We start from the raw sequence: 14882 nt of genomic DNA, 5'->3' as shown, positions 1-14882 counted from the left end.
TCAGCTTCACTACCTAAATCCAACCGAGATAAGGCATCCGCCTTTGCATTAGCTGCCCCTGGCTTATAAGTGAGAACAAAATCATAGTCTGCAAAGAAGAGGGACCACCTTAGTTGACGAGGAGACAATGTTCGAGCAGACTTCAGAAATTGCAGATTTCGATGATCGGTGAAGACCGTAATTGTATGCCTGGCACCTAATAAATAATGTCGCCAGACCTGAAAAGTATCCTTCACAGCCAATAATTCTTTATCAGCAATTGAGTAATTTATCTCTGCTGGAGTTAACTTTCGAGAATGATAGGCTACTGGATGCAACTGGCCAGTGTCCTTTTGTCTCTGAGACAAAATTCCTCCAATAGCTAAATTCGAAGCGTCAGCCTCCACATAAAAGGGTTCATGCAAATCTGGATGCTGCAGGACAGGTGCAGTGGTGAACGCCTCTTTCAATGATTGAAAAGCTTCCTCCGTAACTAGTTCCCAAACAAATTTTTCATTCTTCCGCAGCAACCTGGTTATGGGACTCACTTTGCTTGAAAAATTATGAATGAACCGTCTGTAGAAATTGGCAAATCCTAAAAAACTTTGTATCTCTTTTACTGATCGGGGGGCTGGCCAATTCTTAATTGCTTGAAGTTTGGTGTCATCCATTGACACCCCATCTGGAGACAGAATGAAACCCAAAAACTCTACTTTGGAGGAATGAAATACACACTTTTCCAGCTTCACATATAGCTGATGTTCAAGAAGTCTTTCTAGAATGATTCGCACATGGGTCACATGTTCTTCCCGACTGTTGGAAAAAATCAAAATATCGTCGATATACACAACTGCAAATCGATCCAAAAACTCGCGAAGAATATCATTCACAAAGTGCTGGAACGCAGCAGGGGCATTACCGAGCCCAAAGGGCATCACCTGATATTCAAATAATCCCAGTCTGGTGCGAAAAGCTGTCTTCCATTCTTCTCCCTCAGCCATACGAACCAAATGATATGCTCCTCTGAGGTCTAATTTTGTATAGATATGAGCCTCCTTAACCTGGTCCAAAAGTTCTGAAATGAGTGGCAAAGGATAACGATTCTTCTTGGTGACCAGATTAAGCGCTCTATAATCAATACAAGTTCTTAGAGTTCCATCCTTCTTAGGGATAAAAAAGAGAGGAGATGAAACTGGGGACTTAGATGGGCGTATAAAACCATTGGCTAAGTTCTGTTCAATGTACTCTTTTAAGTGCAGATTCTCCGGTTCAGATAATGCATAAATGCGACTGCATGGAAGAGAGGCTCCAGGTTCCAATTCAATGCGACAGTCGTAAGCTCGATGAGGTGGCAATTTTCGAGCCTCCTGTTCATTAAATACCTCTGCCAAGTCGTGATATTCTTCAGGGATCTCAGGAACTTCCAGTGCGCAGATAATTTGAACTTGATCCGCTAAACTAGACGACATGGTCTGATGAGGAATTTCCGAAAGAGGATGAAAACAATGATCTTGACAAAACTTGGACGTCATGTCCAAGGTACGCTTGGCCCAGTCAATTTTCGGATTATGCTCCGTAAGCCATGGTAATCCCAAAATTAACTGAAACTGGGGAGCATCTATTAAATTGAATCGAACAAAACTCTGATGATCTCCTGGGCCGTATACTGTAATTACTTCCGTGTCAGCTACGATTGGTCCAGAAGACAGATTTGTACCATCCACTGCCCGAACTGGCTCCGGTCTAGGCTTCCTTACAAAATGAATTCCCAATGACTTAGCAAATTGGATGTCACAAAAATTGTCTGTGGCTCCGGAATCAATCATGATGGAAATGTTTTCATGAGTCGCCTCACCAAACTGAATTTTGCTGGACAAAATGAGATGAGGAGCTGAAGATTGCAAAGTATTTGCAAGAGACTGTGACTTTGGAGCTGACTCTTGTGCTGCTCCCACCAGAGCAACTCCGTCTACTGGTGGAGCCGATCTTTTACCCACGCAGACTGCTTTGGCTTCTTTGGACATTCTCGAACAAAATGGCCCGATTGACCACAATACATACAAAGCTTGCCAGCTCGCCTTTTTTCTCTCTCCTCTTTGCTAAGTGGGGCCCGTACTGATCCTATCTGCATGGGTTCCTCGACAAGACTTCCCTCATTACTCTTACTGGCTTCTGGCCGAGCACGATCCAATCTGGGTGGTATCACCCGATAATCCTTACGACGTTCACTCCGCCTTTCAGATTGTCGTTGATCAATGTGCAACACTAAGTCAATTAATTCAGACACATCAGTAGGTCTCTTTGGAATTTGAGCCAGCCCATCCTTAAGCTCGTCCTTCAATCCCCTATAGAAAATCGCTGCTCTCTTTGCCGTGGGCCAATTGGTTTCCACTATGAGTTTGTTAAACTGAGCAATATATGCCACCAGCTCTCTATTTCCCTGCTTTAAATCCAACAACTCATTGTCTGTGGATTGCGAAATTGTTCTTCTGTCAAATATTCGTAAAAATTCTGCTTTAAAGTCTTCAAATTTGTAGAGCACCGGATCATCAACTGATACCAAGGGTAAAGACCAAGCCGCTGCATCCCCACTCAGGTAAGACAAAACAAATGCCAATTTGGACTGATCCTCCTTAAACAAAATTGGTTTGCACAAAAAGTGCAGAGAGCATTGTGTCAGGAAAATTTGAGCCTTATGGGGATCTCCCTGAAATCTTTCAGGTGGGGCCAAAGGAATAGTGGGCGACATAGCATGCACCACTTGAGTTGTTAACTCTGAGGAGGACGAGGATGGTGCAAAACCCTGAAACTTGGATCTTTCAAAACTTGGATTGGGACTAATGGCTAACTCATCTAATCTCTGACGTAAATAGCTAGTCTCCCTATTGGACTTCTTAATCTCTTCCTGAGTCTCACTCAGCTGTTTTTGCATGCCTTCAAGAATGGAGGTCAAAGCCTTGACATCCCAACCCTCAGCCATCTCGCCCAGACAGAAGGCACTTAGTTGGCACTTCAATCTGTCAAGAGGACCGTACCTGAACTCTGGTATTCTGTGGGGACGATCTGGAGAGGGTCTTCAGAAGATAATTTCCCAACTCCCCGTCACCCCTGCTCCCAGAGGACTCTGAGCTCAGGAATGAAAGGGAAAGGGGAAGTGGATAACAAACAAGAGAGACTGCCACACCCAGGTGCCTTCACGATTAGTTGCTGCTTTGAAGACCTGTAAGAATTAGCACATCATTAATACATTCCCACAAGAACTGGCGTTGCTTCGCTAAGTTTAAACCACTCAATGAATACCTGCAATGGGTGTGGATTAGCCTCTCTCTGTATAGTTGGTAATATACTATTTTTGTAGTTAGTTGAAACACAAATCCAGAGATGAAGTAGGTCCGCTGAAGTTCAATTTACAAACCACCAATCATGAATAAGGATATAAACTATATGCGCATACATTATACCCCTAGACACTACAACAATGGTATGCCAGTCAATTGATAGAAGAAGGAACTGAACTTCAATATTATTACACTGGACTCTTGGTTTGCTGCATTCCAACTGATAGTTCTCACACAAAGAATGTTTGTAGATACTGTAGACTGCGCTGCTCGCCTTCTCTGAAATTGTCCCTTGAATTGACTCGTGTGCTAAGAGTTCGTAATTTAAAGGAACAATGTCTTTAGTTCGAAAAGGACAATAGCAGTCCCTCTGGAATAACTTCAAATTAACAGATAGCCTTTCAATTCACTGCAGAGAGTTGTACCTTCAGACTCAGTTCTGACTCAGGAACCATAATGGATTTCTGCAACATGTTCCCAACTAGAAATGTCTAATTTCGATAAGACATCTTAGCGAAGCAAATTCACAGTTCAAGCGCTAATAAAAGGATACAAACAGAAGAACTCTGCTGCTGCTGCTGAAAAGCTCGAATGAGAATTCGAGCTCTGGAACGTCTTACCTCGACTCCGGAGAGAAAACTTAAGCCGGAGGAGATTCACCAAAACGCCGAAATACCTCTCACTGCTACCAGTACGATGAGACAGGTTCTGAACTCTTCTTCATTCGAAAACGAAGAACCAAAATGATAACGGTTGACAGGAATTGAGACGTCTCAGCGGAGACTCCCAGGAAACAACCGCTATCCCTGAAATCGGCAGTTGAAGTGCGCAGCGCTCAGGAAGAGCGCGCACGAAATGGCCGCTGCAAACTCGAAAGACTAGAACGCCAACCTCCATGCTAGCGTGGCACAAATACTGAAGGTCTTTTTCCCTACATAGTTTATGCCAACAACTTCTTTCTCAAAAGATGAGAACAGTGGAACCAGGGAAACTTCTTCAGTCTTATACCTGGTAGAGGGGCAAAAGGTGATGGCACCAGGGTGGTCTTGACACCATCTGGGGTAAAAAAAAGACTGGCAGGTACATGGTTTAGAATCATTATTCAGAGCCTGCATGATCCCAGAACATATAATATTCCTGAATGACACCATTCAACAAACAACCTGTCTCGGCCTAGCCAAGATAAAAGACTTAAACAAACCGTCTATTCCAAAGCCCATACCTGATAGTAATAGCACTACAGATGTGGAGATAGACGTATCCCATATTTTACACCAAAACAGAACAAATCCTGATTGGAAAAAATGGTTGATCTGGCCCACAGACACAAATAACTGTCAAGATAGATTCCTGAACAAAACACAGGGGTTCAAACAGACCAGGCCAGACCCAAGATATTCCCAGAGACAACATCCAGGGATAATAACTACATATAGTGTAGGAAAATCATGCCTTGAGTGGCTACAGAAATCCACACTGCCTGAAATTAAGCAACACTTGACTTTACTTAAAGAAGGTGCTGACTTGCGAGATTTAATACTGAGACCTCGCAAACAGCGTCAAAAACGTTTCATATACGCCGGTATGTACGCTGCTTACAACGAAGCTTGGAAAGTAATGCAAATTGAAACTGCCGAAAAAATACGAGAAATTGATCGTATTAATTTGGAAAAATCACCGTCTGTAGTGGACAATGGGTTAACGACTCTGTCTATTCACTGGACAGCATTGTATCATCTGCCATTGATATAATAGAACAGGATATGCTAATGTTACAACATGGCCAGTCCCAATTGCGTTCTATTGTACAGTTAAGCTGGACATTACAAAACCTCCGTTCAGGCTACGTGCCATGGCGTCTAATCAACACAACGTCATTATTTTCTATCTTTAACCTTACAGATAAACAAATCTCTTTGGCACAAAAAGGAGCAGACTATACGGTGCTGAGCATTGAAAAACTTGAAAAATTACCATTGACAATGTCAGAACGACCTGTCATTGAATGGATAATATATGGTACAATTACGATTCCGATAACAACATTTCAGTTTCAATATTGCCAAAAGTATATACCAGCAGGCCTGTATGAAAGGTTGGGTAAAGGATACATCAAGTCAACCTGGAATTTACCTTATACACATAGATGTTATAGTGAAGGGAAAAAAGAGGTATTTCTTAGTGGTAACAACTGTAAAAATTCACTAAGTGGTACACTTCTGTGTCAAGGTATTAACTTGCATGGAGCCTGCGAAGGTTCATCAAATAACCTTTCATGTCACCTGCACGGCACCCCTGCAACACAGATAGAGCCTTTTTTCAGACAGCTTTCCAACGGCAGCTACGTTATAATAAGTGACCGAAGCTGTTGTGGCATGGTGCCAGGAATAGCCTATCTCGTGAGCGTTACTTCCAGGGTCATTTGCTGTATGCAAGTATTGTATACAAACAGCAAACCAGACAAGGAGGCAGCAATATGGCCTTCTCTGAATATCTCTTCTATTCGAATTGATACTTTAAGCAGAATGAAGTCTATTCTTTTACAGACAACTGTGCCTTTAACCTCATCCAAAGAGACGTATGATCTGCAAGTTGCAAGGACAGCGGCAGAGATACATACACTATTATCGACAAATTGCCCCGTGCATTTCGTAGAAATGTTAGGTCAAATCTTAAACATGTCTGATACCAGTGGCATCGCACATGTATTTAAGACACTTTTTTCGGGACTATTAGCACCCTTTGAAGCAGTCCTGAACATCTTCCCGAACTTCGAGCATTCTGTGTTCGGCGGCCTGACTCTCCTCTTGGGACTCGTAGCAGGAATTTTATTTTTGTTCCTTCTGCTCTGATATGGCAAGTCAAGTCACAGACAAAACTCAGGCAACAATGGAAGAAACGATCCTAGCAATGAGATACTGAGACAGGATTACTAAGGTCCTCGGCTTGGCTCGACTAAGAGATCTGAATACTACCTGGTTTCTTTCATTTAGACCAATCTGGCAAGATTGCATCTTACCTGTTCTACGATGCCTGCTATGTGGAGAAGAATGCGTGTTGGACGTCTGTCTTACACTACCATCAGCAGTACCTATGGATATCGATACTTTGCTTGGTTCGGTAACGGCTCATGCAACGTGTTGTCCCCAGCGGCTACCCATTCTAATGACAGCATTCGTTGAGACCTCACCATTACAATTAGGTGGCGGTGAGGTACGAGATGAAAGCGGCACACAGGTACAACCTTCTGTGAACATTGCTAATCTAGACACCGATGACGGCAATGAATCGCACATCTGCACTATTTCTACTTTTTCGGACTTGGTTCAACTTTCACCTACTGTTTAGACGAATTCTTTGCCAGCCTATCTGAACTTATGTTCTCCCCTAACAACGAGAATAACTTTTGAAACAAAACATGAGCACACAGCGTTCCCTGAACTCTGAATTCGACCTTCAGTTTTTGATAAACAACACTTCTGAAAACAGTGGAACTATTTTTTCTCTCTTCCCCTGAAAGCGAAATTATTTTTCCCGTTGCCAAAATATTTACTTTTTTGGCACATGATACTCTGCTTGAAGTAGAACTATTCTTAGAGAACAGAATTTCTATTCTTAAGAAACTCTAGAGACAATATTATGACTTAGTCTCTAGCACATGTACAGTCTTGTATAAATATGTGATGAAATGGTCTCGACCTTCTCTTCTGTACTAACAGCCATTTCATAAATGTAATTTTCGCAAAATCATTAAGCCAACGTACCATATATGCATTAACTGAATGTTACCTCTGCTTAAAAAAACGTACAGAATAATACTCATTTTTCGTGTATATACCATTTCAAATGCATTTTATGTATTTTGGGGTGGGTTGGAAAACACATGCATCGTTATATTTTTATTATTGCTTAGTATTTAGTAATGATGGACATTATACGTGGAGTGGGTGTTGTGAACGTATCTAGGACCCTATTTAAATATTCCCGATTCATGCCCTTATGTGGTTATAACAAATCATATCCTTATAAAGGCTTAAGAATCATATCCATATTTAGTCATAGCCAATGCAGTCCAAATACGGCAAGGCTACTCCCATAGACTCCTAGAAAGTACAAGGCGTTCTGTAAATAAACCAAGCCTCCAGCAGCCCGGGAATTCCCCCTGCTTCTGTTTTGATTTGTCCTAGAACTCCTGGAGTCCTAAAAGAACTGCGAGTTCTTAGTGACGTCTTATGTCCAACCTTACGTCAAACTCGGCACCTTCCAGGTATATACCAGCATCTGCCTTAAGCACACACAGTGGTTTGGAGCAGATCGGCTATCTACTTACCCGAACTGTAACGAGTGCCGAAGGAAGCCGACCCTCCCATTGAAATCCAGCTCCAGTGTTTCCAGTCACCCTGGGGGTTGCTGGGAGATCGAGTCCTGAGAAAGAGATACAACACCTCCTTCATTCTATAACCAAGGTACAGAGCTGATTAGATCCTTAGAGAATTCTTGATTCAGATTCTTGGCAAAAACTAACTTAACTTAAACTGCAGCTCACTTACTCCTTCCCACGTACTAGGCTTAGGTTAGGTACACTGGGGTAGGCGTATCTTAGAAGCACCAGTGGTCAAGGGTCGCTGTCCCTGGCGCGCAGCGGCCGCCATATGAGGGGAGGAGGGGTCAGCTGGGAGGTGGGAGGGTAGGACAGCGAATGGGTGCAGGGGCGGGGCCGCACAGGAGGCAGCGGCGGGAAAAAACGGGGGTGAGGAACCCGGTGACGATCGAAGCAAAAGAATGGACAGTCACCAAAGAAAATAGAAAGAAAAGCACTCACACGGGGTGCACGAGAGGAAGGGGGCAGGCAGGCACACGGGGGCACAGAAAGCAAGAGGGCACAGGCAATCAGCAGGGGACCAAGGCGGCGATCGCACAGGAGTACAGCGCCGAAAAGGAAAGCAGGTCACAGCAGTCAGAGCAGGCGGAGCTGCAGCGGTGGGGAAGCGACCTACCCAAGGGTCAAGGGTCTCAAGGGTCAACGGACTTATACCCAATTGAAAAACAAAGGTGTGCATAGGCTTTTTAAGGAGGTTAGGATTGGTCACTTGTGTGCAAAAGATATTTTTATGGTGTGCAGATAGGGTTCGGTGGGTCACTCACCTAAATCTCTTGCAGGTGACTGTGGTCATTAGTTTCTCTAACAACTGGCAGGCAGGAGTTCTGAAGGGGGAAAGGGTATGATACAGAGACTCCTTTACTCCCTTTGGGCTATTTCTATAAGTCATTATTCGGTCTCCAGGATTTGGGTGTAGAAACCCCAAGGGTCACAGGCCTTGGTATCCAGCAGGTCTCCCTCCCTTTTTGTGACCCTCCTATCACACTAGTCAATCATTTTGATTGCGTGACTGATTTAGTGTCCTTGGACTGACTGGAGCCTATAGAGCGTGTCCCTCAATGCTCAACGCCCCAGCTTTGTCCAGTGTCACTTCTGCTGTTTATAACTTATTAAGGGTTTTGAGCTGGAACATCCCCAGAATTAGAGGAAAGCTGTAAGACCAGGTGTGTCTTGATCTCCTTAATGCGAATGACTTCATCTTTCTACAGGAGACATGGCACAAGGAGTGGTTCAAAGTCTTTGAAGGGTTTGTGCTGTTTATTTATTTTGCCTTGCCCTCTGTTCATGGCTGGGCTAAAGGGGGTTCTGTCAGAGGCTGTACCAACACAAGCACGGGAGCATAATGCCGCTAGTTCCCAATGCCCACCCAAGGTTTCTCAGCAGTACGCAAATAGATTTTACACAATGCCAATGAAACCCCAGGGGGGAACGGGGATGGGACAGAGAAGAGAATGCTCACACCCATCTGATTCTTCCTTCAGCCTCAGACATCCGCTGCTTGTCTTCTTCCGGCAACTTGATGTTTGCTGTCAGATAATTATGCAAATTAAATTTCCTGACTCCTTCCTAAACCCCACTCTAGCCCGCAGATATGAACCTACCCTGTAGTGGTGTGAACTAAGCTCCTCTCCTTAAATGATTCTTGTTCTTGAGCTTGTAAACTGTAATGTTTATAATTAGACTTCTGATTATCTAATATTCTGATTGTCTTATTTTATTTCTACTCTCAGGGTCCTCACCTCAAGTTGTCTCTGCAGAAGTTTATATAGAAAATGAAGGCAAGTGTTTTTCTTTTTAAAATTATTCGTTAACTTAAACAATTATCATTTTCACCAGAATCTGTAACTAAAGCTTTTCGTTCTGTCTAGAAGTCATTTTCACTTCTAATTTGAAAGGCTTCCCAGCTTCAATACAGTAAACACCAGACTCCTGTATAATTGGTTTCATTATGTCGACTTGTGCTGACTCTTCAATTATCAGTGTCCAAATACTAGCGCATGCTCAAACCCTACTCTTGCCCTAAACTAATGCGCATGACAGAAATATGGGAACAGTCTTACTGAGTTTGCGCTTCGAACTGCCAACTCCAGGAAACGGCGATACTTTAAATATTCTCCACAGGAATTCCGCTGAAGGTACGAGGCTTTTACAGCGGCGAGATTTCGGAAAAAACTCTCCTCGCGAAAACAGGAACAGAGAGCTTGCAAATACGTGTTCTCTTCCTTACAGTTCAGGTGAAGTGCGCCACAGAGCGGGCTCAACACCTGGATCCTACTGATTGCGAACAACCACTAGAGCGCGCTGTCGCATTCTCCAAAGCATGAACATCTATCGCCCTCTTGGGTGTGAAAGGCGACCGCTTGCATCTATTCTGCCGAGCTTGATTTTTAAGGGAAATTACACTCGCAGAGAATCTAGTTCTGGTAGTCTTTTGATAATCCTGACAGGTGCAGCCACTTTAATTAGAAATACCCTCAACTGTAAAATAGACTGGATTCCCACACACCAGCTATTTTAGGTATTATATTGACATTTCCTGATCGCCTAAGGGTTCTTGTTGTTAACATTTATCATTTACCTAGGGTTGACCAGCTAGCTGTACATCAGCTTAATCAGTTTCTTATAAATATGTCCACTCAGTATTCGGGTTTTACTCTAATTCTCCTGATAGGCGATTTTAACTTACCCCCTTGGGTAGACTGTTTTTTATATGAGGACACCCCAGAAGACGGGGACGTGGTGAGTGGTGATCAGATCCGCTTGAGGCATTCGCCCTTTGGGGATAGTTTTTTTTAGATCATTCTCTTGTGAACCTTTTGACTTGACAGGAGGCTAGGAATGCTATACATATTCCGACCTTTAAGGGATAGAAGACCGCCTCCTATATTATCGACCACATATTAGTTTCCTCTTGCCTTTTAACTTATCTGATTGACTTTAAAGCCGTCATGCATACCCTGAGTGATCAAAATCCTCGTTTGGCACACTTCAACTGGAACGGTGCCAAGGATAGGATGGTAGCAGAATCAAATGTCCCTGTTGCTCAAGGGCGCAGGCTTAAGTGGGCCAAGGTGGTTCCTGAGGATTTTTTAAATACCCTGATTTCGACTCGTAGGTCGGATTTCAAAACTTGCCTAGATGAAACCGCCCCTGCTTGCTGTTGGCCGGCACGCAGCAATAGGACGACTTTCCTTAAGTTAGAACTATGGGAAAAATTAACGGAACCCTGTGCCATGAGAGATCCTAATGAGGTTTGACGGATTGTGAACGACCCCATCTCTGCCACGGATCAGGTCTGTTATCAGGCCTTCAGCAGTTTTGGCTATCTATCACTTGGAAGAGAGCAGTGATTCTGCACCATGTAAGAGGGTGGTGGGGGAGGGAGTAGCTGGGTTTTAACTTTCATTGGATGGATGTTAAGAAAGCCATCCGAGCCATTACCAACACGAAGGCCTCGTGACCAGATGGCAAACCGGGGAATTTGTTAAAGTCTGAGGTGGACCTGTGGGCCCCCCTGCTCACACAGCACTTCCATGCGACCGCGAGGGTAAAGATGTCCACAATACCAATTTTTAGGTAGGGGAGCAGGACTGATCCTGCCTGCTATCATCCTAAATCCCTGGTGGACAGCAAAGTTAAGGTCCTGGGGAGGGTATTGCTGGATCGTTTGGCATCGTGGGATAGTAAGGGGAACATTCTCACAGAGATTCAGAATGGCTTTAGGCCCAGCTAGGGGACAGTGGATCAGACTCTTAATCCTATGTCGTTGACAAACAAGTATATCTGTGAAAGGGGAGGGCCGATCAGAGCTAAGTTGTGGGCTGTACTTGGGTCCGTGGGGTCAAGCCGGCCTTGCTTTCTTTCCTGCATGCCCTCCCTTTCTGACATAGTTAGATTTGGATCAGAGGGAGAGTGCACTTAGTCCCTCCAATTGAAGACAGGGGTGTGCCAAGGGTGTATTTTGGCTTCCTTTTTCTTCACTCTATAGATCAATGGAGTGGAGGCGGCCTTGTTGGAACAGGATCTAGAAGTCCCATTAGTAGGTGCTCGTCGTTTACCAGTTTTTCTATATGCGGATGATGCTGTCCTCATGTCTAGGATTGCCAACTTGCTTGATAGAGCTGTATGAATGGTAAAAGGAAGGCCTGTACCTTTCCACAAACCATCTTGAACCCCATGTGATGGTGGTGGGACCTAAGAATACCAGGCCAAAAAGCTTTGTGTCAAAGGGTCATCCCATCTCTAGGGTAGAGCACTTTTCCTACCTGGGGATTCTTTTAGACTCCAGTTTTTTTGGGCAACCACTGATGAAGAAAAACTTGCTGACACTTCAATCGGCTACTGCGGGGGTTGCCCTCTTAGCTAGACCCTTGGGCCAAACTAATGTATAGGCAATGTTAAAGGTCTGTAGAGCTAAATGTGTGTCACTGGCCAGCTATGGCTGTGAAAGTTTGGGTTATGTATTGTGTACCCAGCTACAGGTGGTCGAAAACTCGCTTCTCAGGGGTTTCCTCAAAGTTCCTGCAAGCATCCCTTCAGAAATGATGCATGCGGAAGTAGGCATTGGTTACATAACAGACTAAATTGCCCTCCTTCCCCATATCTTCTGGCTATCAATCTGGTTGAAAGAAGATCTCTTGCTTAATAGGCTCCTAATATACGATTGTATGTTGTTGGAAGGTGCGATGAGTATTTCTTGGCTAGTCTATGTCAAGCTTGCTTTTAGGTCTTTGGGTTGATCTGAGCTGGTTTCCAATCCTGAAGGGATAGTCACGAGGGACATCCCCTGGGTAAAACAGTGTGACTTCAGAACCGGAAGCCTTAGCCCACCATAAGCTTTTCTTTCGACAATTCATTATGGTCAAGACAGTGCAGGTTATGGAACCTTATCTACTGTGGGAAATGCCTTCATATCATAGGCGTCTTCTGACTTACTTTAGGTATAACAAGATTTATCAGCTTTTGTTACCTAGAGGGGTGTGGTGTACAGTCTCGGATCTCCCTCCTTGTTTTTGCGATCATGTTTCCCTCCCTGATACTTTCCATATTGTTATGAAAGGTCCTAAATTAACCGGCTGCGCCACAACTTAGTCCGGCCTCTTCTGTTGAATCAGAATTTTATTCAACTGCTGTCAGCTTTTTACTTTCTCCAGATGTTAAAAACACTCACTATTTGTCACTATTTAGCCCTTTTTTTTAAATCAATGGTTGTTAATGGTCTCTGAACATGAATTATAGATGGCTGGTTTTAACAGGACAGTTCTTTTAATTGATGAGATAACATATTTGTATTCCATGATTTTTTTTATTTTCAAGAGGATTTTATGTACAGATTTTGTTGAATGATGGGAGTTTTGGGAGACCAATTTTTTATATTGCATGATGTATTTTCTATGTACTTATATGGTTTGAAAGAAAATCGAATAAAGTTATAACAATCTAACTAAACATGAAGAGTCCTGACAACAGTGGTGAGCAGGTACAGGAGCATTAACAGCTGTAACTCAGCATATCATTCTAAGAACCTAATTATTGTACAAGGTTAAGGTATTAATGTGGCTGTGTTTATTGTGTATTTGTGCACATATATTTTTGTCAGGCCGTCCTCAAAAGAGGTATAGAAAGTGACTATAGAGGCATAGAGTTCGAATGCCATTACATTCTGAAAAAGGGCCAAAGTTCAGAACAAAAATTCAGGACAGACATTTAGTTTTACAGACACGAGTAGCTCATGCAATTTTAAAATAGTTATGTGACACGGGTACAAGTCAAAGTAGTTTTTTATGTATTTTGTTTTTTTTATAATACATAGTACTATTGATAAAACATTCACATGTAGCTTGACTTATTTAAGGATGAAAAAATTATCAAGCATACACACTGAGCAGAGTTTGACAGCTGACAGGGCAATTTCAGTTCTTCCCCTGTACATAAATGCTATTGCCAAAAGCAGCGTTATGTTGCTAACTTTGGACTTAAAGTTCATAGGCAGTAGCACTAGTAGCTTAGGTTTACTGTTTGTATGTGTACTTTTATCTGAGCTGGCAAACATAAGCATTCTTTGTTCCTAAGAGCAAATGAATAGAAAAAAGAGCAGGAATATTTCAAATTAATCTGGATTGGAAGTTCAACTTTAACAAGTATGATACCACACTTTTTTCTTTTCTTTTTGCAGTTTTATATCGCGCAAACTCGACCCGAAGGTATTGGGGCGCTTTACATGAGCACCATTTGCATTACACAAGGACACATTCATTTTTTGGTAGGCAAGGGGCGATTATGTGATTTATCCAGATTCATACAATGTGGAGCCAACGCCAAGACTTGAACTTGGTTCCCCAGCTCCAAAGTCAGCAGCTCTGGCCATAAAGCCTCATTATCTCCAACTATTTCATTTGTCAGTACAAGTGAATTTCCTTTTTTAAAAATTCCTCTTGGTTGGTGCATTGCAGCCAGTCATGGAAAATATGATACATTCACTATAGTTTACATTGGAGGACCTGACATTTTCAAACACAGGTGTCAGCTATTTGTCTGCTAACAATGACTGAGTATATATTCACTGTGAGGCAGTACTTGATTGTAGTGTTCTCAGTTTTAATTGACAGATGAGGCTGTACAGATTAGTCTCTGGATTAATTATCTTTTTCTCTTCTCGGCTTTCCAGGTTCTATGTCAGGAGTCATCCCTGGTAACCTCGGTATAAAGGAACACAATGCAGGTAAGTCATCTATTGTTAATATGCTTTGGTTCTTCCACCAGTGTGTACAAAGAGGAGTGTAGGGGGTGTTGGGGAATTAGTGCTCAACAACGCGTGCTTAATAACGTTTGCTCAGAAGGAGAACGTCTTTCCCTTTGTATCCTTTTAATCAAGTACCCCAGGTGGTTGTTGTTGTAGTGTGTACGGTTCAGCCTCCTTTTAAAACCTTAGTGCTGCCCCATGCAGTTCCCTCCCTCCAATCCTAAGCTCGGGTTCTTGCATGCACATGCGTTAGCCAAACATCAATCAATCAGGGAATTGTAAGCGCGCTACTCACCCGTGAGGGTCTCAAGGCGCTGAGGGGCGGGGGGTATGCACATCCGTTCAGCCGAAGAGACAGGTCTTGAGAGCCTTCCTTAAGGTGTTCAGGGAGGGAGGGTGTCTGATGTCTGTCGGTAGCTCGTTCCAGGTTTTGGCTGCAATG

At 43.2% G+C, this 14882-nt stretch overlaps 1 protein-coding gene across 3 annotated transcripts in view; it reads left to right on the top strand.

Annotated features, from left to right (window-relative positions):
- Positions 1 to 9728: 9728 nt before the first annotated feature.
- LOC144770320 (manganese-dependent ADP-ribose/CDP-alcohol diphosphatase-like) overlaps positions 9729 to 14882 on the top strand; it is a 235725-nt gene continuing 230571 nt past the window's right edge. The window contains exons 1-2 of one of the 3 annotated variants that reach the window (XM_078654735.1): positions 9729 to 9833; positions 14366 to 14419. In XM_078654735.1, coding sequence (XP_078510861.1) covers positions 14414 to 14419 — 6 coding nt within the window. In that variant the 5' untranslated portion in view covers positions 9729 to 9833; positions 14366 to 14413. Of the gene's footprint in view, positions 9834 to 9891; positions 9933 to 10040; positions 10217 to 14365; positions 14420 to 14882 lie in introns of those variants that run through there. The other 2 variants (XM_078654737.1, XM_078654736.1) reach the window with 2 other exon arrangements.

This window comes from Lissotriton helveticus, chromosome 7 (genome assembly GCF_964261635.1).
Source record: "Lissotriton helveticus chromosome 7, aLisHel1.1, whole genome shotgun sequence".
Taxonomy (NCBI): domain Eukaryota; kingdom Metazoa; phylum Chordata; class Amphibia; order Caudata; family Salamandridae; genus Lissotriton; species Lissotriton helveticus.
The sequence above is the reverse complement of the archived record's forward strand: the minus strand, read 5'-3'. Positions and strand labels throughout refer to the sequence as shown.